The sequence below is a fragment of the Zonotrichia albicollis genome, chromosome 1 (genome assembly GCF_047830755.1).
Source record: "Zonotrichia albicollis isolate bZonAlb1 chromosome 1, bZonAlb1.hap1, whole genome shotgun sequence".
Taxonomy (NCBI): Eukaryota; Metazoa; Chordata; class Aves; order Passeriformes; family Passerellidae; genus Zonotrichia; species Zonotrichia albicollis.
Genome location: NC_133819.1, coordinates 57,303,300 through 57,329,174, shown reverse-complemented (window position 1 = coordinate 57,329,174; position 25,875 = coordinate 57,303,300). Strand labels below are relative to the sequence as shown.

At 36.9% G+C, this 25,875-nt stretch overlaps 1 protein-coding gene across 16 annotated transcripts in view; it reads left to right on the top strand.

Annotated features, from left to right (window-relative positions):
* Nucleotides 1-25,875, top strand: part of TNS3 (tensin 3) — a 201,999-nt gene that overhangs the window by 135,943 nt on the left and 40,181 nt on the right. For 15 of the 16 annotated variants that reach the window (XM_026798154.2, XM_074542013.1, XM_026798159.2 and 12 more), the window contains 4 exons: nucleotides 3,895-5,154; nucleotides 15,034-15,206; nucleotides 15,567-15,684; nucleotides 15,784-15,867. In XM_026798154.2, the coding sequence (XP_026653955.1) occupies nucleotides 3,895-5,154; nucleotides 15,034-15,206; nucleotides 15,567-15,684; nucleotides 15,784-15,867 (1,635 nt within the window). The remainder of the gene's footprint in view (nucleotides 1-3,894; nucleotides 5,155-15,033; nucleotides 15,207-15,566; nucleotides 15,685-15,783; nucleotides 15,868-25,875) is intronic. The other variant, XM_074541994.1, reaches the window with a different exon arrangement.

Genomic DNA, 25,875 nt, shown 5'->3' with positions numbered 1-25,875 from the left:
ACTTCTCTTAACATGCACACAATATTCATCCTTTAATTGTGAGTGCCAATCGTCATATTACCCATCTATAACAGGATTTTTGAAACTTGGTAGTGAACCAGACTTTCAGCTGTGATGTTCTTTTTCCTAAAATGGTGTTGCAGCAACAATGTGGGGTGACCCAGCCCTGGACTAGCTCGGGCTTTGTGCTGCTGACAGAGTTTGCAAAATTTACTTGAAAGCAGTTTCTGATTGTGAAATTCAGGTTTTTGAGTTGTTATTTTTGTGAGCCCAGAAAAATTTACCTGAAACAACCTCTGAGGAAGTGAAGCCTCTGCCTCAAGCAAAAGCCACCAGGGAAAAGAGAACCTGGCTTGGGTGCTCCAGCTTTGTAAAGAAACCCTGGCAACCTCTGGTGATGCTTCCAGACACAGAACTGGGTCTTAAGGAGACAATTACAATCCTGAGCACAGATAGATATGGTATACAATAAAATTTTGGTTACCCAGGAGAGAAAGCTTTTAAGTAAGTTTATTTCTTAAAGTTATTTATTTATTAAAGTTGTTATTATTTACTATTATTTATTTATTAAAGTTGTTTATTTTTAAAAGCTTTTAAACTTCCTTGAAAGCTATCTGAGAATTGTAAAGTATTTTAAGGCTAAGTCTAAATTAAGGATACTAACAGATAAATGCAGTACTTAATTTCTGTTTGTGGGTTTTGCTTTTTTTGTTTGTTTGGGGCTTTTTTTTTTTTTTTTTTTGTTTGGTTTGTTTTTTTTTTTTCCAAAGTGAAATTTTAAGTAAGCTGTACTTGGGTCTCTTCTTCAGAGTAGAAGCTGTACAATTTACAGCTGGAAGACCCCCAAATATTTGGGGTTGCCTAGCATTCCTAGCAAGATGCAGAATAAACTTGATAATTTTGTACTAGTGGAAGAAGTACTTGACAGGTTTATCTCTGAATCTTACAGAGTGCACTTGTGCAAGACCCTTGGGTCAATAGTCCACTGTCAGTGTGTTTGTCTTTTTGTCTGTACTTCTGCCACCGTGCTTGTACGGTAATGTATGATGGTACTGGAAAGGCTAAGAGAGGGAGATACACAAAAGTTTTCCATTGCTTCCATGACTGCACTTGAGAATTTGACAGTTTTTTGTACTTACCATTTCTGCAAGGAGAACCAAATCTGCATGCTGGAATGTTTGATCTTGTGTGAGGTATTGTATTTGGTCTGGCTGAGCTGGAGTTTATTGTCCTCTGGGAGCCCTCCCAGTGCTGTGCTTTGCATTGGTAGCTGGAAAACTGTTGATAATATACCAGTGTTTTGTCTGCTGCTGAGCAGCACTGGCACACCATCTCTTTAACAATTCTCTCATACCATCCTCCCATCAAGTGGGCTGGGAGTGGGCAATACCCTGGAAGGGGACCCAACTAGGTAAAAACAGCTGACCCAAGTTAACCAAAGGGAAATTCCATCACCATATGATGTCAGCTCAGATATAAAAGCTATGGCAAGGAAGAGGAATGGGGGCATTTGTTATTTTACAATGTCTGCCTTTCGGAGCAACCGCTCTGTGTGGAAGTCCTGCTTTCTGGGAAGTGGCTGAACATTACTTTCTGCTGGAAGGTAGAGATCACTTTTCCCCCCTTTGCTTATGCACGCAAACTTTCGGTTTTTTCTTGCTTTAATAAACTGCCTTATCTCAACGTTTTCCACCTTATTTTTCTTTTTCGCTGCCTGGGAAGTTGATAAAGTGGCTTGGTGGGCACCTGGCATGAGAGCCAAGGTCAACCCACTACAGTATTTAGTCTGACTAGCATTTTTAAGGCATAGAGCCTAGTTTTGAGTAACAGAACAGTCAGACAAGAAGACTTTATAATTTGAACTATTACATTACTATGTACTGGTTCTGTATTTCCTTCACTGCATTCCAGTTCAGACCTGTTTTCAAGTATGTGTTTTGTCAGGATATACAACTATTCCAAACAAAGCAGGGTTTTTTATTGTTTTCTAGTTTTTTAATTTAAAACCAAGCATACAGTAAAAAAACCCCACCAAATAGTTACTCCTAGTTCTGTTTATTTTTGTTTGTTTGTTTGTTTTGTTTGTTTGTTTGGTTGTTTTTTTAATTCTGCAATTTATTGTGGTAACTGTATCAAAATACTTCACATGAAACACCAAATGTGCTTCATTTAGAAAGTTGTGGAAGCTTATGAGAAATCACAGCATGAAAAAGCCTGAGAAACTGTCAGTTGGCTGTATTTTTGATAATCTTTCAAAAATATTGGTTTTAAGTATTGTATACAGACATTCAGCCTCATGCATAGCAGCCCTTTTCAACAAGGAATTTACACATCAAACTTGATCCACAGATAAATTTTACAGCAAGGGGAGTTGTTTTTCTTTTTGCTCAGTTTGATAACTTTTTCTGAAAAGGAGTATTTTGGTGTTTTGCACGTGCTGTTTTTAAGATCAACATCAGACAAATAATAGTTCCTAGTCCCTCGAAAGTAAAAGATTGTCCTTTACTTTAGCTGAAATCTATTAAAACTATTGTATAACCTTTAGTATGTAAGTATTTTAACTGACGGAACCTTGTCAGTGGTTTGTCCCCAAAACTTTTTCCAACCAGACCGCTTTTCTTGCCATTTTAAATTCAAATGAATTAATTATCATTGTGAGTACAATTTCTGCATAATGCTTTTTCTAAATGGGTATTGCCTAGAAAAGTTTCCTAGTTTGGCAGTTCATGATCATGATGCCATTTTACACATACTTGGAAAATGTATGGTAGAGTTGATGTTGTAATGCATTGGACTCTCCATGGGGCTTTTGATTCTGGAACTACAACAGATGTAGTTAAGGTAACCTTTGAGAAAAGTCTGCTTGTTCCTAAATTGTAATGGTTTAATTTTCTTAATCTCAAACCATTCTCAGAGTATGAGTACGAAAAGTTTTTCAGAAATATCTGCTTAATATAAATATTCTAGTAAATGAATGTTAAGTAATTTTTAAGTGGAACTATTCACTTTACTTTCTCGGCTTTACAGACACTAGACATATTTATTTCTAAAACTTTCCTTGAGAAATAGAACTGTACTTGTTTTCACCACTGGATAAAAATTCAGTAGCCATATTTTAACCTCATGTTGGTCTAACCTGTATGATGTGTTAGGTGTTATGTGTAAGATGGGAGTAAGGCAAATATAGTTACTTCTGTGGAGGCTGCCACTTAAGTTCATTAGTCCTTCTTTGAAACAAAAACATGACATCCGTACCAGATCCTCCATATAGGTAGAAATGTCATACTAGTTAACATTTACTTGTGCCTGCTTTTGTGAAGAGGCTTTATGTATATTCCAAGGACTGCAGCTCTGATTAAAAGCTTGTGTTTTCCTTGCATCACCAAGAAAATGAGAAAATTACTCTTTGTAGTATAGTCAGGCCATCAAGTAAAAATGGACTAAGTAATAATTACATTTTAGATATATATATATATATATATATATATGTATATATTAAAAACAAGTATTGCTGGTAGGTTTCTACCATTCTTGCACTGAATGGAATGCATAGTAGATACTCTCAAATTTCTAGTACTGTAACAGGGGATTCTTTAAATTAGTATGAAGAGTTTGTGGTGCCATAAACATGCACTCAAAACAGAATAAAAAGAGAGGATTTTATTTGATCTTGAGCTACAAATGCAATATTGTATTTCCATCAAGAAAAGTCATATGAAATTAAAGGAGATAATGTCATTGGTCATTGGTATTTGCTGTAGTTACAGAGTTGATTTAGTTTTGCAGAAACAATACTGTTAGTGTTAACAATACTTGTGGCATGACACTAGTCAAAGCCCTTATATGATGCCTTGTCCTTATCTCTCCTTTTCCTTTTTACTTGTACCTCCACAGTATTGCATACCCAAGGACCCATTGATGGCAGTCTGTATGCAAAAGTGAGAAAGAAGAGCTCTTCAGACGGCAACATCCCTGGTGTTGCTCAGGGTGTTCATGTTACAGGCAGTCCTGATCACAGTGATCATACCCTGTCTGTCAGTAGTGATTCTGGACGCTCCACAGCTTCCATCAGAACAGACAAGACTGAGGAATGCCTTGTCCCAGGAGTTAAATGGGGTCTGAGCCCACAAGAGAAGGCAGAACTGGACCTGCTACTTAGTGGCTTTGGTCTAGAGGATTCTGTCAGCACTGCCAAGGATATGACTGATGCTCAAAGCAAGTACAGTGCTACTCACCACATAGTGCCAGCTCACATTCACATGAATGAAGTCACCAAAATGAAGGACAGGGAGACTGATATTCTGGATGATGAAATGCCTAATCATGACCTTCACAGTGTGGACAGCATTGGGACGTTGTCTTCCTCAGAAGGGCAGCATTCTACCCACCTAGGGAACTTCAGTTGCCACAAGAGCAGTCAAAACTCACTTTTTTCAGATGGCTTTGGAAGTAATGCTGGGGAAGAGCATCACAATGCTTTTGCTGCAGACCTGGGCATTGGTGTGGATTCTGTCTTTGAGAGGTCATTTGGAAGCACTGAGCCAAAGTCAACTGAGCAATTGCAACAGAATCCTTCTATCTCACCCCATCCACGAGCCTATCACCCAAGTAACTACTCTACTCAGACCTGGGTACGCCAGCAGCAGATGGTCACTGCTCACCAGTATGGTTTTGCCCCAGAGAATGAAATTAGGGTTGGCATTCATAACACTGTGGAGAAGTTGGGCAGTGTCCAGAGCCAGTCCCAAGTCCCAGATGCTCCAACATGTAGCTCTAGCAGCAGAGATGCTGTGCAGAGAGGGCTAGGAAGCATGCTGGGTGCTGCAGAAGCTGAAGAACATGAAAGTGCTGACAATTTTAAGTCAAGGTCAATGCCTCAGAGGAACACAAATGGCCTGGATGTAGGACAAAATGCTGGGGACCTGCCAGCTTCTCCAACTTTGGATATTGATCAGTCAATTGAGCAATTGAACAGGTTGATCTTGGAGTTAGACCCTACATTTGAACCTATCCCAACCCACATTGACTCTCTCACCAGTGACAGAAATCAAGTAAATGACTTCAGCAGCCTTGATGCACACATGGAAGAGCTTAACAGTAGTTCTGGCTTCCATGACAAATTTGATGTCAGAAGCAGGAATGCCTCCGGATATGGTAAGCTGTAATACTTTCTGAAAATCATTCTTTTTCTAGAACCTGTGTGTTCATTAGATGGTACAGCGGGACCCTCAGGTCATTGCTTACAACTTTGATGATGATTATCAAGGCATTATTTCTGATGTCCTCTTTACATAATCATCCAAGATATGGAATCAAATGGTTCCATATGACTTTTGCAGCTACTTGTCTTTTTGCTTGAAAAAGATACTGTTCAGGAAGTTCTTACCTGTTATAGATCATCTCTTGGGATTATTTTGCTGTTGTGAATTTAAGCTAAAAGGGAGCAGAATTTGTACATTGAGCCATTTGTAGAAGACATTTGTGGTGTAGGTTTTTCATTATTACAATTTCCATTTAAGTTAGGAGAAAAAGTTCCCACCACTTTATCTTCAAATACAATGTAATGATGCTGGCATTAAGTTCCTTTGCAATGTTTTCACAAATAATATAATATCTGCCAGTAAAGTATTTTAAGACATGCTCTTTTGGAAAGTTTTCTGTTTAAAAATGTACAAGTCACAGTACTTGTTTGTTATCTCTGACTCTGAAATTATTACAGCTTGTGGAATTAAATACACAACACTTGCTGACTGTGTTGTCTAAGTAATGCTACTAGAACTAGCAGCTTTGTAAAAGGATGAGTAGTCTGCCTCTGGCTAAGTCCACTAAACCTTTTATTAATGGTCAATCTAAAATTTGTGACAAATAAGCTCTTGCCTGTCCTACTGTCATGTTTGAAAATTTTATGTGGTCTAATTTCTCTGGCAAAACACATTCCCTTGCCTCCCTTTCTCCCCTTCCATATTCCTCTTCCTCTTCTTGTCTCCAGTCATGGTGCAATGAAAGGCTTGCTCAAATCTAGTCCTTAGGATTTGATTGAGTGTTAGGCAGCATGACAGAAGATCTGACCAGAGCCTCACCAGACACAAATGAGTTGCTCCAGCTCAAGCCCTGTGGGATATGCTAAACCATGAAGGGGCTTAACTAGCGTGTGGTGTCTGTTCAGAGGCAGACCTATGTGATGAAGGATGGTGATTCTTGTAGGGAAGGTGAAATCACAGTTCTATGCTTAGGAAGGTAACCAGGGACTGAAGAAGTCCAAAAATCCATGACTAATAAATGTGAGATGCTTCGCTGCTTATTTTTGACACACAATATGCATTTTGTGGCATTAGTTTGTAATTCTCTTGAATCTTCCCAAATTATTAGCTGATGGACAAATTGAGATTTTTCTAGCAGGAGAGAACTCTTCTCCTTACATACAGTAAATCTAGTAAGGGGGATAAAGAGATCATTTAGAATAAGTCACCTTTCACAGTTCAGAGTTTGGATATATGAAGCTTAAAAGAGATACCTGAAATTTTCTCAGAGATTCTGGTCATCTCGAAGTAGAAGTCACTGTAATTTTCCTTCCATTTTTAATGTCAGGTAAATAAAGACTAGTGAAAATAATTGTACTTGGGGAATGATCTAGAAGAGGATTTGTTTTAAAGAATTAAATTATGGAATTTCTGTATTTAAGGGAATCAAATATAAATGTATAGACCGTATTAAAAATTCTGGATATTTGAGGGAAGGTATCAGGGCACAGTAGAAGATGGAAGACTTTAGTAGTCAGGAACATAAGAATAGCCTTTAATTAAACAAAATTAGAAAAATAATTTGTATAGCTTTAGAACAATAACAATTTTTTAAGTTTGTCTTTATGTCAAGTGCTAAAATGTTCCATTTCTGACTTCTGCAAGTAACAATAAATTTATACTAGCAAGAGCTTGATTTTAAAAGTACTCAGGGTTCTAGAGGTAAAACAACACAAATATGTGGCATGCCTGCCACCTCTGCTTGAGACTAGGAGGTCACCAGCACATACTGATTTTCTAAGTGCTTGTAGAATTTATATATTTACATATCTGGACTTGCTCCACTGAAATATACAGAATCATACATTTATTCATGCATGGTGTACACAAACCAGCATGGGGAAAAAGCTATTTACCTGAATGAATACTAAGAAGGAGGAACACTGGAATATTTTTCTCTATATACACCACTGTTCTGAATCACTGGATTGAGAATTGGCTGAATCAGGTCTCAGAGGGTTGTTGTCAGTGGCACAGTCTACAGATGCCTGTAGTTCATGGGTCTAAATCTAGTCTTCTTTAACTTATTAATCGGTTGGATGAAGGGGTAGAGTGCCTCCTCAGCAAGATTGCTGATGCATAAAGCTGGGAGGAGAAGCCATACTCCAGAATGTGTTGAATGTGGTTTATCTTACTTTGGAGTAGACTTGTAGAATTTTATAGAATTAGGATAAGTAGGGGAGCATCCAAGGCACTTAATTTGCTCTTTAAACTAGTGCAGCACAGGAGCCATAATTGATGGCACAAAGAAATGCTGGCTGCCATGGGGATGAAGAAGTAGCAATTAATAATGAATAATGAAAACAACAGTTGCTCACAATAGAGTCAGGTTTTAGAGGGAGCTCTATACTTTGTGACTTAAACAGTCCTTGACCTAACAAGTATATTAATAGAACAAATTGGTCTGTGATAAAGAGAGTTGGCATATCCGGACTGAATGGTCTGAGTGAGGTTGATTGAATGAATGAGACATTCTGCATGAATCTCTTCAATGGGAGGAGCGCCCAGTGCTGGAGGTGCATGAGATCAATGTGATGCATGGTGTGTGTGTGTCTAACTTGAGGGTTGCGTTACAGGAGGATGGTGGAAATATCTGGTTTCCTGCATGAGTGGTTTCCTGCACAAAATACATACCTTAAAATTGCGTGCATGTTTCCAGTGCCCTGCAAAGCTGGAAGAATGTGCCTAAGAATGAAATGCGTGTCAGCTGGGATGTACATTGTGGTGCATTCTTGCTTCTGTTTGCTTATATGATTCTGCACTGACTGACAGATAGGCAACTACCTCTCCTTTCATGCTTCTTCCTAGATGTTTTTATACTATCCTTAGCATAGGTCAACCTGGCACAAACTACTGACTGCCCCCATGCGGCAGAGTTCTGGGCTCTGTCTGAAATTATTTCTTGCATTAAGTGCTTAGCATTTTTGGATTATTAAATTTCTTTTTGCTAGGACGTATCTTTATGAACCATGCAGAAAAATGGTTGATGATCTCCTCTCTCCTTCAGTGTCATGTGTGTTGCTTATCAGAGTGTTGCCTTCTGATACAAGGCAGGCGGCCTGGTTTCAGGAAACAGCACAGCAACCCCCTTCCCCAGGGTTGCTCGGGCCTAAGAAACACGCTAACACCAACATGGTGGACGGTCAAAGGCCTTTATTCTCTCTTCTCGTGGGGTTTTATAGTCTAAGGGGCTTCTACGTCAGGTGAGGGTCTGTCTTTACCATCTATGGTTAGTAGGGATGGAAAGTTACTGGGCAAGTGGAAAGTTACTGGCATCTGGTTCAGGGGGCTGCATTCCTATGTTAATTTTCTTATTTAAGGGGACAGGGGCCCTGTCTTCCCGTAACATCCTGAGATCTTCCGAACGCCAGGCCCTATCTGCTACATCAGAGATGAATCAGTGCACTGTTTATTAAGATTTTTCCAATTTTTATCTTTTATGTGAACTGAGTTATGCACAGATGTGTTTCTGATAGTGAATGAAGCTGCCGTTTACTAATAACACAGTGCTGCAGTAGTGCTTAATTTTAAATGACAGGAAGTTTGTAGTATGAAAAAATTTTGATGTGTATATAAGCTTTTCTTTCAGCCTTATAGTCCCCATTTACTTCACTCTCTGTATATTCTTTTATGCCTAATAATTAACACATGACCTCAGTCTACTACTAAAGATATTAGTAAGACTTATTTTCTCAAATCAGCCATCTTTTACCACAAGGCTTATGCTTGTTCGGTAAAAAAGGAAAGTGAAATCAATGTTTTGCTTCAACCTACAAAACTGTAAAAGCAGGAATTTGTTAATAAATGTAGAGGACAGAAATGTTTTTACCCATTTTCATTATAACTTACCATCATTGTCACCCGTGTCTCATCTGTGTACCCCACCTTTTCACTGTTAAAATGTTACAATTTGCATCTTTAGAAAAGTATTACATGCAGGTGAGGAATTGTGTGATCGAGTGAAGGCAGAACACAGAAACACATGCATTCAATATTTAGGGCAGCCTGTTTCAATGACTGTGACCAAGATATGCATTTCTATCTAAATTTGCCAGCATGAGGAAGAGAGGTTCTATATTTGCCATAAGGTTGAAATTATATTGTTGCACTCAGGTAATTCTAATTCTTCATGCATGCGTTATGGTGTTTGAAATTACCATCTCAAAACTTCCCTGGGTTACCTACTGTATGAATTACACAGATACACAATTCTTACAGTCTTATATTTCACTTGGAGTTCATCAGCTCAACACAGAATTGAGCATTAAACAAAGCCTCCCTCTCTCAAAAAAATAATGCAAAATGAATAAAACTGAGGTGGCTTAGGGTCTGATTACATGTCTTGAATACCTTCACAGATCTTTCCTCTATCAAAAATAAACCTTTGGAGATGGCCCAAGATACAATATTGTAAATCATATTAGTGTCTCTGCAGACAAAGGAGAGAAAAAGAAATCCTTTTTGCATACCTTAGTAAATAACATTTTTAAAAAGCATTGAACTGTTGCAGATGTTCCCATTTAATGCGCTATTCTGTGGGTAAGCACAGTCCCTCTGAAATAAATTGTGAATTGAGAGAAAAACAAAGCTTGTCAATCTTCTCACCTGCCTTATTTGTATGTAAAATACACTAAAAAACTTGTCATTTCTGTTGCTCAGGAAAATTTTGGTGCCTGACTTGGGAGTTAATTTTACAGTGGTTAAGAGTAAATTTGAGTTTTTAGGTAAATCAAAGGTAAAAATTGAAGTTTTAAGTTATAACTGAACTAGATTCAATTTTTAAACTAAATTAAATAACTTTTAAAGCTACAGTTAAAAATTGAATTTTAGTTACATTTAGCAGCACAATGATTTTTAATTTATGTCATTTACTTATACTACAAATTTTTAAGAGTCTTGTAATTTTCAGCATGTGGGCCTGAGTGTATCATCATTATGGTATGGGTTTGGAGATACCAGTCTGGTATCTCTATAGGTTGGAGATACCAGTCTGGATTTCCAGTGGGCTTGCTTCCCATTCTTAGCATAATGTAAATGGGCTATGAAACTAAAGTGACAGATCTGCAAAGCTGCTGTGTCCTATGCTTGATGGTCTACTTGAATTTGGGGTAGAGCTTAGACCTTTTAATTTGCTTGTTAGACTAATTGGTTATAAGGAGTTTACACTCCTAGTCTACTAGCTGTTAAAAGTTGGGGTTAAAAAGAATAGTTTGCTTGTTAGTAATTGCTAATTATTTGGTATTTTTTCAAGAAAAAAGGAATTTTCTGACTTCAGCAGCATTTTGTGTTACATTCAATGCCTTAACCTTTCTAAAATGTATCACTGGCACAGCATAGTTGGCTTTGTTCTAATGAATAGTTTTGAAATAGTGTTCCCAAAGATCTGGGAATCTGAAAGTTTGAGCATATCAATATCCTTGTTTAGTACTTGCATCACTAATCCACCAAGGTCATGGGTTAAATCCTCATACTTCATTTAAGATTTGGACTCAGTGATCCTGCTGGGTCTCTTTCAACTCAGAATATTCTGAGATTTTGTTTTTCAACTGGCTATATATTTGATTATTCTTTTTCCACCACAGTAATATTTAGTTCAAGTTTTATCGTGCTGTCTTTGAAGATACTTATTCTTTCAGTATGTCATAATGATTCTAAAGCTGATTCTAATTTCTTAAAGTAGATTTGCTATGGTTTAAGCATAAAGCTGTTTTGAAAGCTTGATCATTACATGCCTTCTTTTGAAATCTTAAACTTTGTAGAAGATAAATGGTGGCAAAGGAGGAGATCACTTTCATTTTGGATAGTGTTGTTGGTAACATTTTTAGTATGTGGGATAATCCCTGAAGGCTCTTCTGTTAGAATTTAACTTACAGACTTCTTTTTCCTTGTTGCGTTCTTAAGCCTCATGTTGCATTGTATCCCCTTGTTTCATAGTAATTGATAGGTCTTTTTAAACTGCTGTGTAGGCATCGACTTCTGGAATTTCTGGAATGCTAACACAATTCTCCCCAGAGTGTTTTTCAGCCTTAATGACTTCTGCTGAGGTCTGTGAAAGGCACACTGGAAGACCAGTTTTGTAGAAATTGTCACTGTTCCTTTCACAACAGAGCCCTGCATCTTACTGCTCTGTGGGTAGAGCTTCTTATGTCATGCTAGCTTTCCACACCACTTGGAGCTATGTAAGAAGCTCACTTGAAGTGCAAGCACTTGATCTTTTCCTCTCTGTGTGTAACAAGTTTGTACACAAGCAATGAATTCCAGCTTGTCTGTCTGCAAAATGTGTTAAGTTGTATTGATTGGTTGATTAAGCATATATCCTAGTAAGTTTCCCTTTTGTTTCTCCAAAAAAGATATCATTTTCTTAAACCACTTAAAAGTTTGTCAGATTTTCTTGAATGTATAGATGTTACCTGTTTCCTCTTATGAAAGGATTAGAATTGAAATGAATTGCAGATTCCAAAAATCCTGGTAGACAATAAATGAAGTTAAGTAAGTGAAAAGCTGCCTGTGAAATAATATAGTTAACACTGTTTAAGCTATATCCAGAGAAAAAGATTTTAACTGTTGCTGTATTGATGATTGGAATTCAAGTGGTTAAAGTCAGTTTTACAAGTTCAGACATTTATATTTCAATGCTATCACAAGGAATTATATTTGCAACCAGTTGGATAATTTGCTAATAAATGAGATACAGCAGTCTTATTGACAAGCCACTGGAGACAATATTTTAAACTTAGCAATTTAAACTTAGTTTTCTTTCCAATAACTAAAAATACATCTCAATAGTAGTTGAGGAAAGCTAAGCAGTTAAAGAAACCAAACAATGATTAACCTTTAACCACTGGTTAGCTGTAGCTTTTGCATGGTGATAACCATCTGATGAGGTAAGTGCCTGATGTTGTCCTGATGCCAATCTGTTGGAATGTTATTATTTGTTCATTGGGCAAAACAAAACTACTTTTGTAGGGAAAAATTACTTTTCACCTGGGAAAAGAGAGAAAGGACAGTATATGAAATGCTTTCAAAGAAATAAATATGTGCTTCTGGGATATTTATGAAGCTCTGCCAAAACTTTAAGCTAAATTATAAGAACAAAAATGAATTTTGTAACTTCTAGGAAGTCTTGGGAACTGACACCTTACACGGTAAAAGGCTCCTTTCAAATTAGTAAGCCTAAAATATTAAAATATAAGTCTAAGTATTATGAAGTAAAGTTTTGAAATGAATGAACTAAGTAGAAGTAATTTTGTGCTTACTCCTTCACTTAATTTTAATGTCTTAGATTTATTTGCTTTAAGCTTTACTGAAATGCATCATCTCAACTTCTCTGTGTTGTGCAGCATCTAATGGTAATTTGGTATGTAAAGCTCTTTCAGTCTCTTTATAGCTTTCTGAGTACTACATTAACTTTGTAGAAATTGCTAGCTTCATGAGTGTACTAATATTATTGATTATGAAATCCTCTCATTAGTATGACAAGCAGAACTTGTGTTAAATTTCATAGGTCTTTTTTGACCCATCCAAAAGATAGATATTCTTTATCATAAAGTAGTCTACAAGGCCATGTTAACTACAAGAAATATTCTGAAATAAATTGTCTATGCCTTTGTAACTTGGTTACAGATGGAGTGAAACTCTTATGTGCTCTTCCTGGTCCTACTGCCGCCTGTGGAGAAGTGGCAGGACTGGGAGTATCTGGTCACAGATCGTCTGAGATTCTGCAATGATTCCCACTCTTTTTTCTTTACAGAAATTACAAATAAAAAAGGAAATCCAATGCAAATGTTGGTAAATGCTGGAATAGTATCAACTCAGTCTACATTCTTAAATGTCTGCAATTTCAGTAGAATTCACTCTGACTGTTTAGTATCATGTAAGAGGTTTAGAAGATATTTGTGATTTCATGTCCTTTTCTGGCTTTGAAAATCTTGAGTGATGCATCTAGTTTGCTCACAGGGTCTTCAGCACATACTCTTTCCATAAATGAGGGACCACACATAAAAATTCAAGTTGGAGGAAAAAAGTTAAATATGGATGCTTAAAAAGTTTTTGAGTTTTCCAGGTTGTGGCAACCATAAAAACAGAATCTCAGTTGTGTTTTTTTCAAAATCTCAGGTTTTTTTCAGAATATCAGTTGTGATTTTTTCACTAGGTTTATAAATTTTAACTTGATAAAATTAATAACTGGCTGTATTTCGACCCTGAAATTTAACTTATTGGTGGAATTTTCAAAAATTACTAATATGGTTTTATGCATTTATTTATTTGCTTCAGTAGTAGCTATTATAACATTTGCTTGGATGCTACCAGAGATGGATTTTTTGGAAGTGTCTAATTCTGTAGTTTACCAAGAGTTGTATTAATATTTTTAGGATAAGCCCCTACTTGCCAGCAAGTTACTCAGGTTGATACATACATATGTCAATGCAGAATCAGTTAAGTATCATGGATTTTAGTCTAAAATTCCTGTCTCAGTTTCAAGTTTGAATAAAAACTGTTCCACTATTCAGAAATGTATTTGTGCATTAATGCTTTATAACTGTGTAGTGTAATCAAGGTGGAATGTCTTTAACACAGAGGCCTATGCTGCATGCCAGATTTTATACCTTAGCTTTTATCAGCTACTTCAGATTCGGAAATTGATGTGTAAGGTGTATGCTATCATTTTTCTCTACCCAAGTTGCTGATTAAGCCCTCCTGCTGGTTTAGATCAAGGACACACTTTGAACTCCTAGTTTTATGGCTCCATGATCAGGGTCTGTAGGAGATGTGCTTCAACAGCACATATTTACTGTTGGAAATTACTGTAAAAGTTTAAATTACACCAAGCATTAAAGTAACTTCTTGGGGAAATACTCAACTCTTTTAAGAGAAATAGCTAATCCTCAAAGATCTTTTTGCATATATATATAGACCACAGAAGCTCTCAGAGGAGTATTTGAAAAGTTGCTATGCATGTGGTTGTTTTTGTGACTACTCAGTAAGTTCTACGGATCTTTGTTGATTTTTAAGAAGGGTAGAGAAAGCAATTGTTGCAGAGAAATCTGGAAGTGCCTGCTGTTTGGAGTGGATGACCATGTATAAAATCCTGCTAATCATAGTTCTGCATCTAGTGACATGCTCTTAATAACATCTTTAGAAAAAAATAGTGCTTTATATACTTGAATATCCTGGATCATTCTGCTGGTTAAGGTTACTCTTCTGTGCTGTTCTTCAAAAGGATTTACAGCTTCTGTGTGTAGCTAATATCTAATTTTTGTGATTAAGTGTGATTGCTATGTGTCACAAAAGGTGTACAGTGAACTGAGTTTATAAGGGTCAGGATCTGTTTTAGCTAACAATAATCTGCTTTTGGGAGGGGAAAGGGGTGGGGGAAACGCAGCTCTGGGCAGCAGCAATGGTTTTTCGGCCCAGAGCCATTGTGTGTCAGAAATGGCAAGAGGTGCTTCCCATTGGAGTGCCCGTAGCGGCCCCTGCTGTCTTGCTCTTTTGATTGCACTTGGGGTGATCACTTCAAAAATGAGCATCAAGGGGAAACATGCTGCTTAACTCACTCCTCTACAACAAAGGGGACTGTGAATATTTTGCAACTGGTGTCTTTTCCCCACCTATGTGGTTTTGTAAAACAGTTTGAACATTCTTGATTATAGTCACTACAGACAGAATAGTGAAGTTTGTTTTAACAGTTCTGACTGAAAAAAACTAGTTTCTTAACCAGCTTGCCTGTTTTCAGCAACAGGTATGCAAGATGATGATGCAACAGGGAAAAGGCTCAGAAAGTTAAGTGTTGGGCAGTATGACGATATTCCTGGGGAATCATCATATAACAGGTGTGGATGGATGAAGTCTGCTAGTCACCAGGCTGTAATTCCAAGATCACCGGTTGCTGGAGGGAAAACCAAGGAGGTAAACAATCAAGAATTTTTTACTAAATACTGAAGTGAGTGGCCAGTAGGAAGTCTTATGTTCTGTGTCCAAAATTAATGTGAAGCAATTGGGCAGTTGCATCATGGCAATAAGAACAAATAACTGCATTCACCTCAGTAATGCAATTCAGTGTATAAGGATGGTCTTGTCTTTGCATGTTTTGGATGTCTCTTATGTTTGCATGTTTTCAGTGTTCAACGATCTCTCTGCTGGAACAGTAGATTGCATTTTATCTGATTACAGAAACCTTCTGTAATTTGGTGAAGAATGCCCCACTGTGTCATAGGGTTAAGTAAGAATTATCACACTGTAATTTTGCTTTTTTGTGTGTTCTATTAGATGATTGTTGTACATTACCAAGATGAAATGGATGGGGGCATCTTCTCTGCAATAAAAAATGGAAATGAAGCTGTCACATTCACATCAACTTTTCCTCTGTCACCAGAGGTGACATATGGTAAAAAAAAGTCTTTATTTCTTTATTTATTTATTTAAATAGCACTATTGACATTTTCGCTGTTACTGAAGAGGAACTGCCCTTTTCCCTCTCCCCTAGTGACAGCACCTCCACCATGCCATCAGCAGATTCCCTCCAGCCAAAAGGTCAGCAGCCCATCAGAGCTGTACAGAACCACTTCTGGTAAGCTATCCCTCTTTCCCAAGTAATGTGAAAATGAACTGTGTATGAAGGCTACTAACACAACAGTGGCTTATAAGTAGGACATAAATGGTGAATTTAGACATGCGAGTCAGAGAAACAGATTTTAGCAGTCCTATTTTAATCACACCAAAAACAAATGAATAATGAAAAAACAAATGAAGAATTATCCAAGAAATATTTAATACCTTCCACATTTTAACTGCCAACGGGAGTCCTATGTTCACATTCATTGTGCAAATTAGTGTGAAGCACTTAGGCAGCTGTGTCACAGAAATAAGAGGAAATGCAGCTCAGTGTTTGAGGCTATCCTGCTCTTGTTCTCTCTCTGTTTGCCTGGTTTCAATGTTCCTCAATCTTTCTGCTAATATTTGATGACATCAAAATATTACTATCAGGAGACCTGAGTTCTTTGTGATTTTAAGCAGGTTTTGTTTCCATCTCAGGAAAGACAGGTGATATCCATGTTGCCATCTTTCCAGGCCAATGAAGATGACAATAGAGCTTGAACAGTAGCTATGCTCAAGTGTAGGAGCTGCTGGGGGGGGTCGTACGGTTGGGACGGACGGAGACGAGATCTCTTTGAAGCTGAGTCATATAACTTGCAGTTTATTGCAAAGGGGATGGGTGAAGGGCCCTGCTGGGAGCTGTCAGCCGCAGCTCGGAGCAGGCCCGAGAGAAGAGAGGCTTAAAGTGTAAGAGAGTTAAAGACAAAGGTTTAAGAGTGGAGAGCATGTAGAAAGGAGGGGGTGAAGAAGTGCAGAGGAGAAGACAAAGCGACAAAGAGAGAAAAGGGCGCGAAGAAGAGCGCAGGACAAAAGAAGAGTGAGAAGAGATAAGAGAGCAAAGAGATTAAGAGCACGCGAGAGAGAGAGAAGTTCCTGTTACAATACAATAAATCTTCTTCTGTGTTGAATATTCAGATTCTCATTAACCAATCTACTACTGCATATCCTATAACATTTCCATACAACCTATAAGAATCACTACATTACTATACTACGTTTACGTTTTAAACCCTAAATCTTATTCTTTGGGCCCCATCTGCCAAGCTGCAGAGCCTGCTCTGACTCTTAGGTTTGCCTGCTTGCAGAGGGAATTGATTCCTCTAGGGGGGATTACATTCAACTGGTCACATCATTGTTTTTCAGCAACTAAGGTATCTCAAAAGTTGCTTTCATTTCAATCTTACTTATAGTTTCTATAGTCTCAAAATCTTTTGCGAGGCAGTCATATTTATAAGGCTTTTTTGTTTCATCCTCCCCAACACTCAAGTCAAGGAGATCCTTTACCAGAGGAATGGATGTTCTGGAGGTTTTTTTTTGTCATGATACAGTTTGTAAATGTGCAACCACGGGAAAGTAGTTGGCAATGGATGATTACCTATTTAAAGATTTAATATGATCTAACAATAATTTTTTTATTATAAAGGATGATTTTCAAGGCCTTAACTCTTTGTTACAAAAAATAGCAGCTAAGCTACTGTTACCTGTCACCTATTTTGTGCAAAATTATTTGAAAAAACTAGGATTTAAAGGAAAAAAGTATTTCTGAACAGCATCAGAAGGTGCTGGACATAGCAGGAAGCCAGCTAATGTATTTAAAACCTGAATAAAAAGCACTATGCATTCATTCTATGCATAACAAATGTTCTCATGAAAATTCATATATGTTATGTATAGTTTTACTGCTTAGGCCATGACTGTCTTCTCCAGGAGAATCTTGATAGTAGACTTTTCAATAAATTTGATGACGGGTTTTGATGCAATTATAGTATTTCAGTTTTAACTTTAAAAACCCTTTATGTTCAATTTGCCTCACTTAATAGTTTGTCAAAGGCAAATAGCATCAACACAGAATAAAATTAGCTTTAGAAAAATCTTCTACCCAGTTCAAGACATCTGTTTATGGTTCTCCCTACTTCTAAGTAATTAGTGGCAGATATCCTCCTGGTGACAACTTCATCAAATCAATTATAGGTTGATGTACTGAAGACTTTGTTGTTAAATGGTTTCTGTTAATGTTGCTAAGAGCTAAGACTTGCCCTGGAAAAATATTTAGCTTTCAATGTATTTCTCTATTTTTTTTTATTCTCCTGCTTAATTTTAAATAATGTCATCTCTCAAATGCTGGTTTTAGATACTCAGTTAATGAAACACTGAAAAGAATTAATCTTAACTATTAGAAAAGGAGGCAATTCTTCCTTTGAGTACCTGTTTTGAAATAAAACTCAAGGTGTACTGAATGCTGCAGGTTACATGCTCATCTCCATGCAGCTTTGGTTTTAACTGTAAACATAATGTACTTTGACATTAAAAATGTTAGTTGTTAATTAGTTAAAGGTTAAAAGTGTATGAGGTGGGTCAACTAGAAGATGTAGTAAAGACACCTGTTGGCAAGCATCTCTTAGAAATGTTAATTGGGTGATTTTCCCATCAGAGCACAGAAACTTCTATTGTCAGAGGCAAGTAAGAATCATACTTTAAATGTTTTAAAATTTTCTCTTTTCCCTTCACTTCTACTATAGTTATTGCCTGTATCTACACTAAGTATCCACTGTATCTACTTGCTTCTGTCTTCTGATTTGTTTCACAAGAAGTGCTTCTTATTTCTACTACCAATCCCTAATTCATGCCCTGAGTAAAAGTGTTATGTTTTGTGTGATGAAGAGGCCAAGATTCTGAAGGGAACAGATGCAGCTGTTCTGTGGTTGAGACTGCTTTAATGCACATGCCATAAAGGTGACTCTAACAGTGTGCACTTTGCAAGAGTTCTTAACAGCCTCAATTTTTAGTACTTTCCCTTGCAGCCCACCTCTTCTTTTAAATGCTTACATGGTCTTTATTTTGGTAAAAGTCAGGTAGCATACTGACTTCTTGAGAAATTTTCAACAGCGTGAGGCCTTTTGTGTCATGGACTCTGGAGTATTAATTTCTGCCATTAAGATATTATTACTTTTGTCTCGGTTCAGATCACCCTTGAATTCAAAATTGCTTTGTTCTGCATATCAGCTTTGCTGTTTATCTGCTTTTTAAGTTACCAGTGAGGATGATGTAACCTGGTTACCAATTATCTAGATGAGTTATTGTGTCACGGCACAGGGAGGCTTGGGACCCTCAATATGAGAACCAGCAAACTCCCTTTACTGAAAAGAGCATCAAACTTTTATGCGCAACAAGTAATAAGCTCATACATACTCTGCAAGCTGAGTAATCCATTGGTTATATTCTAGATATCAGCTTCCTCATTCCAAAGGAGTTAAATCTGCTTTTTCTCATGTCTCTAGTCTCTCAACTACAGCACCTTGTTATGGTAACACAGCTATGCTCAAGGACAGTGTCCTTGCAGGTGCAGGACTTAGATTAGCTGGGTTCTTGTCATTAGCTATTTCTCCACATTACTGTTTCATTTCCTCCCTGTTTCATTGTGGAGAATAGCAATTAGTGTAAGTAGCACTTACCATATCAAGGGATTCCGTTGTGCTTTTAGAAGAGTACAAAAGCATATATTTTAAAAGAAAAAATAGTCAAGAATTGCAATAATATCCAGTCCTTAAGTATAAAAAATTATAAAATTCTCTCTTCTTTGTTATTAATGTAAACTGTGCATCTAGTATCGTAAATGCATCTGATTTTCAACCTGTGTACCTAAGGACACTGTTTTTAATAAAGTCTTATAAAATGAAGCTCTGTTATCCCTAGAAATCTTAATTTTCTTTCCAGGTAAAACCACTTTGCTAGGGAAAGTCAGTCTAGTAGTGTTATGTATCTGCCTCCCTTAAATTAGCTATGCCCTAACTTCATTCTCCCTGTAGATTTATTGGAGATGTCCTGCCTGCAATATTTCAGAGCCTTGTTCTTTATCAAACAAGTATATATTTAACCTCCCTCAGTCTGTATGCATTCAGTCAATTTTGTCAGCACTCCTGCTCCAGTGATCACTTGCTGCTATGGTTTCATGGTCCTTTTCTTCACTTTACGTAGCTTGAAAGTAATACAGAACCCACAGAGTTCATTCTGAATTGCCTTTGAAAGACACTGTTTCTTGAGATGAACCTAAGTAGTCTATAAATTGGCTAGTGGCCTATAAATTGGCTGGTTTTATAAATACCCCTCAAAAAATAGGGCTGCTCCGCACAGAACCCAGATACAGCCCCCTGGAATTTTACAATAGCTGATGTATATTACATGGGAGGGAAAGTCCCATGTAATGCACTATTTGTAGGCTATTTTGAAACTTATAGAGACTCTTTTTTCTTGAACATCAGACAGCTAAACTAAGTCTCTTTGTATATAGAAGTAACGCATGAAAGCATAGCAAGCTCTTTGCCAGGGGACTGAATGCTGGCTTGCTGCCCTGCCACTCCACCCCTGAGGCTAGATGTGAAGAAATGTCCCTTCTTCAGCCCGGGTCAAACTTTGCAGAAGGTCTGCATTCACAAACAGGCACTGTCTTGCAACAGAGGGGAAGAATCTGTGGAACAAGGGAAAATTGTCTATAATCCTTTATCAAGGATGCACTGACAAAGAGAAGATATGATGTCACTTTTTTCCATCTTTTCTGAACAAGTCTAACTAGATTTGTGTAGTTCAAGCAGTGCAAATGATGGAATGAAAGCATTGCTGCTGGTATAAGGAATCTCTGAGCCTTCAACCTACAACCTAAAACCTTGCCTTCTCATCTTTTCCATGGAGCTTAGACTATGTACTGTACTCAAAGCTTGTGTATGAGCTGCATCTGTTCTAAAAATTTTAGAAAGGGCAACTTTTCTCCTCATGCCATCGTGGAACTCTTCAAGACCTCATACTGGAATATTTCCACAATTTTTCTCATACAGACTCTTTTTATCTGACAGAGACATTGTAGCTCTATTTCTCCTCATTTAATAACACAGACTTTTCCTATTACATCATCCAGCAGAGTGATGACTGTTTAATAAATGTATTGGAAGGCAAACTCACAACCTAACAGCCTCATTTTTGCATAATTCTATTACTGATTAGAATTGTATACTGTTATGGTATCATACTGTTATTCCAGGATTGTCATTTCTTCCAGTCACTGAGTTGCAAGGGAAATAGTACATACTGCTTAAGTTTTTAATTAAAAAAATATCAGGGTTCTAAACTGAGAGTCAGTTTGGGAATAAAAGTGAAACTAATTTATGGAAGGGAAAAATTCCCTGTTTATGATGTGCAAAAACTTTCTCCATAATGTGAAAAGCTTTCATATAATATTAATTTATACCAGTCTTTCTCTCCTCTTACCTGTTTTTGTAAGATATACATGTCCAAAGCAAGTAATAGATTCAGAACTTTTCCAGGCATCTGAGTTCATTTGCTTAGAACGCCAAAGCATCTGCTTATGTGGATGGTTAACATAAGCTCTGTCCTCCTGGAAACAGGTGCATTTTCATATTTGCTATTGCAATTTTTGTGTTTAGGGTTTTTTGGATGTTTTGTTTATTTTAGTGGGTTTTTATTTGTTTCTTTGTTGAGGCTATCAATGAAAAATAAAAAATACAAGTAGAGAAAGGAAATTTATGACTTAATGCAAAGCAGATACATCAGATTTCTGTTATATTTTCCATTGTCCTGCAATTGCCCTTGACATGTTTATGTCATGGCTGAATACAGTGTTAATCTACACAATATTTTTAAAATTAAACACCTAATGTCTCTTAATTGCTGCGTTTACTCTTTGAGCCGGGTCTTATGAGCTCTCAGAGAACCCATCACACCTGAGATAGCTCAGCCATCCTGAATGGCACAAAAATTAGCAGGATAGCTTCTGAGGTAGTATTAGAAAAAGAAAAAGGTTTAATAAAAGGCAAAATAACAAAGCTCTTACAGAGAAAAACCTGAGCCAGGGCAAGAGGTCCTTTGTCCTGCTAAAACACCCCACGATTATTTCCGTTGTTCTCTTCTTTTTCTAGTGAATCACCTAGGTGGGACCTCTTGGCCTCTGTCCAATTGGGCAATCCCAGGTCTCAGGTGAAGTCCCAAAGGGCCTATGAGGTGTCTTTTTACCAAATTGAGGAAAGAAACTTTTGGGATTTTTGCCTTTTTAAGCAGACAAAGAATAATTTGGTAACTCCATCAACGGGGGGCACATTCCTACACTTAATTATTATAAAATACACCATTTTCTAGTGCATAAGAAGCCTCCATAGGCTTCCGGAGCAAGCAGGAAATTACTTGGATCTCATGTTGGGATTCTACCAGCATGGACTTAATGAGGGCTTCCAGAAAGAGCATTTGGAATGCTGTAAAGCAAAATCATAAATGTTCAGAGACCACTTCTTGGTTGTTGTAAACACTGAAGTCAATATAATGTACTATGATCTATCACACTTTTCTATTTCTGAACATTGAGACATTTAGTTCAGTAAAACTAATCTTTATACAAAGGTTTTATTGTAGGAAGGTTGGAGATGACTTGGTATGTTATCAAGTCTTCATTGTCAGAGATCTCCTTCCCTTTGTGCCACCGATTATAATACAGTTCTCTACATATCTTTCAAATACAACCATGGAAATGTATTTATTTGGTTTGTGGAGAAATAAGCAACACTTATTATCAGTGATTTCACTCTGGTAGTCCAAATCCACAGAAAAAGTAATAATATTCCATCTCATGTGCTAAAAAGCTCAACAATTTAATTTGGTTTATATCAATTTGAATGGTGGAAAAATATCTTGTAAAAGTAGAATGAAATCAAAACTGAAAATAGCTTTAAATACTTGTAATCTATGCCTCCACTGAGTGGTATTAACTACAGTCCTTACAGTGTAAGTGTCCACAACTGAGCTATTTGATAATCAGCTGTAATTGAGATTTCCTGCCCCGCCCAGTTTGGCTAAGATTTTCATGGGAGGAACTCTCCTAGTCGACACTACTTAACTTCCCAAAGCTTTAGAGATTAAATGATTTAGAGTTTAATCTATTTAGCTAGCTAGGTTTTTTTACAGCTATGTTATATGTTTCTACATAGAACTTAAAAAAATCTGTACATGTTTTAGCCACTCAGCAAACATTTCAATATGTCATTGATTCAGAGGAGAATGGAATATTATTATACATAACTGAATATAAAAAGCTAGGGCGTGCCAAGTCCATGGCAGATAGTATGTGATGATAAACCAGTGGGACAACATAAATGTGTGTTTTCTTTGGCTGATACATTAAAGCTGACAAAATAGGCCACTCTCATTACTGGATTTTCATAATGAAACTCATTCTCTAAAATATACTTTCTCTTCCACTGGTTTTGGATACTCTACGTTGATAAAATATTCTGGAACATGAATGCATTTTGTTTTGAAGCCAATGTTGTATCTGATCACAGACTCAATAATTCTTCAAATCTGACACTTATGTTAAGACAAAGATATTTCATGATTAATTGTTCTTACAGCTCCCTGAGCTAAACTTCTGCAAAGTGACGCAGTCGACTGTGACCTACATGTTGAACATGACATTGAAATAAGAAAAATTCAAGTACTATATATGGTCATGGAAAATACTGTGCTAGTAGAATGCATAATCTAGCGCACATGTACATAATTCCATGTGCAGCTTCTCTGTAATACTGAAGAATTTGAAGGGGGAAAAAAGAAGATAGGTGTGTAGGTGTGTTTGGAGGTTTTTTCATGAACAGGAGGGGACTGCTGGGATATGTTCCTTGAACTTTTATTGCAGCATCAGCCTCATTAGATGGTTAAGACAATAGAAAGATGCTAACAGCTCATGTGCAACCAGCAGCAACCAAAGATTTCTTTGTTACAGAGCATTTCAAAAACTTTCTATTCAATAGCATATTGCCCAAGCTTACAGACAATTGTTCTAGCCAATCACTAAAAGTACATGTATGCCTGCTTCATACAATGCTTGTATGTATACCTTCTATTAACAATATACAATTCACCATTATTAAGCTTAAAACCTTCTACTATCTTGGTAAGCATATTTTTCTGCAGGCTTAAGGTCCATCTTAGCCAAGCCTAAAACTCAAAAAAAAAAAAACCTTCTTACCTTTACTATTTCCCACAGATAGGTTCTTCAAACATTACATTCAAGAGATGTTGTGAAACTATTCACTGTACCCTCTTCCTCCCTCCCTTGCTTTTGTAGCAGGATTTGCATCTGGACAGAAACACTGTGATCATAGATCAGAATGGGCATTAAACCATTAAAACTGCTCTGTTAAAACTGCTTTGGAGATGGAATCAGATACTGATTTGGAAAGACTTTGTTTTATACTGTGTGTTTAATTTTCTGTGCAAGTATTTACATTGGTTTGTTTGGTAATTTTCTGTGCAAGTATTTACATTGGTTTGTTTGTTTGTTTTAATGGATGACTTTTCATTCCGTGTGGGCAAAGTGCCGATAGATATGTAAATCAGAGACCTGAGACTGTTCCCTTAGAAATGGCCCTCTCGGAGGTCTCTTGGCACTGCCTGCATTATCCATTTGAACCAAGACACTTCTGAAAAGTTATATGGAGTCTTCTGCCTCAAGCAAATGTCAGTTAAGTTTTCTCACAGGAAATGAGCATCCAAGTAGTGGAGACCCTAAATACAGAAAGAGGCTCTCTACTTTCTCATCCACTCGTTTTGTCCTGAATTCAAATGCTGAACTGCATTAAAGGAATGGCAGGTCTTGTGACAAAAGTTTTCCTACAGGAGTTCGTATGAAATAAGATTTCTTGCTTGGGACATCTTTATGTCTCTTGTATGTTATAAGTCTTTCATCAATGGTACCTCAACAAGTCTTACTAGTCCTTGATCCCTCACTACTACGATTAAATCAAGCAACTGCTGATAGGTTCTTCATCAAGAATCTACCCACCCTCTACATGCTTTCCTTATTTGGGGCACCACACTTTAATCCAGTTTGTCTGTTACTTGTTATGTCTTGACTAACTTTTCATACCACTGTGAACTGTAAATGAAACAACTGCCTTATTTCAAAAGGATTTATTAACTGAGAAAAAACTTGAAGTTTTGCATAAGACACATTATTGCCTGTCACAGTTTCATTCAGGAACCAATACATCTGAAAGTTAAATTGCGCAGCTTGCAGCTTTCATCTTTCCTGTATCTCTAATACTAAGGCATTTTCTCTTGAGAGAAAGCAGTAGCATTATCTGGTGTTAATTTATTTTTGCAGTTGTTTTTGTTTGTTTTTTTTTTTTTAATACTTGCCATACAAGATAACTGACTGTACTTGGAATTTGCATTTATTAGTTGAAAAGATGATGGCACTTCCAAGGATGCTGAACACAGTTTTTGTTATGTTCACTAGTATCAGTGAAAGATCAAAAATTCTAAAATTCAGGCAATAAAATAAGCTGTATAATTCTGAAGTTCCAAATGCCAAAAAAAGAGTTGTTTATATAATCAAATATTACATGGGAAAAATGTGTTTATACAATGCTTCAGTGTTACTTGATCATGGTCTCAAAGCAAATGTGCCTCTTCAGTTAAATTTGGAATGCACCCTGATAATACACTGGTTGGTGGTGGTGATTTAGTTTTGGTTTTTTCCTCTTTTTTCTTGCTAAGAACCACTGAAAAAGGGATTACTTGAGTGGTTTTTAAAGCATTCTGTTTTAGAGAGTTTGGTTTCTCTTTCTTTTGATTTCCATGGCAAAAAGTAATGCATTTCCCCACTTAAATCACTAATTTGATAAATAACTATCTTTGTATATATTCATTGAAATATAGATGAATAATATCTTACACATATATAAAAAACCAAAATAATCTGAAGCTGAGAAATCCATCACTAATATTTGCTTCTTTTGAAGATGCAAACAATAAGCTATTGACAGAAACTTAAAAACCATTTTAATAGAAATAAAGGATTGGACAAGCAGACAGCCTAGCAGATGTGTTTGTTTTTACACATACCTGAGATTGCTTGTTTGCAGTGCTTGAGCATAGCATACATTTTTGAGATGTCATTAGTTACTTTGTCTGGAAAAGG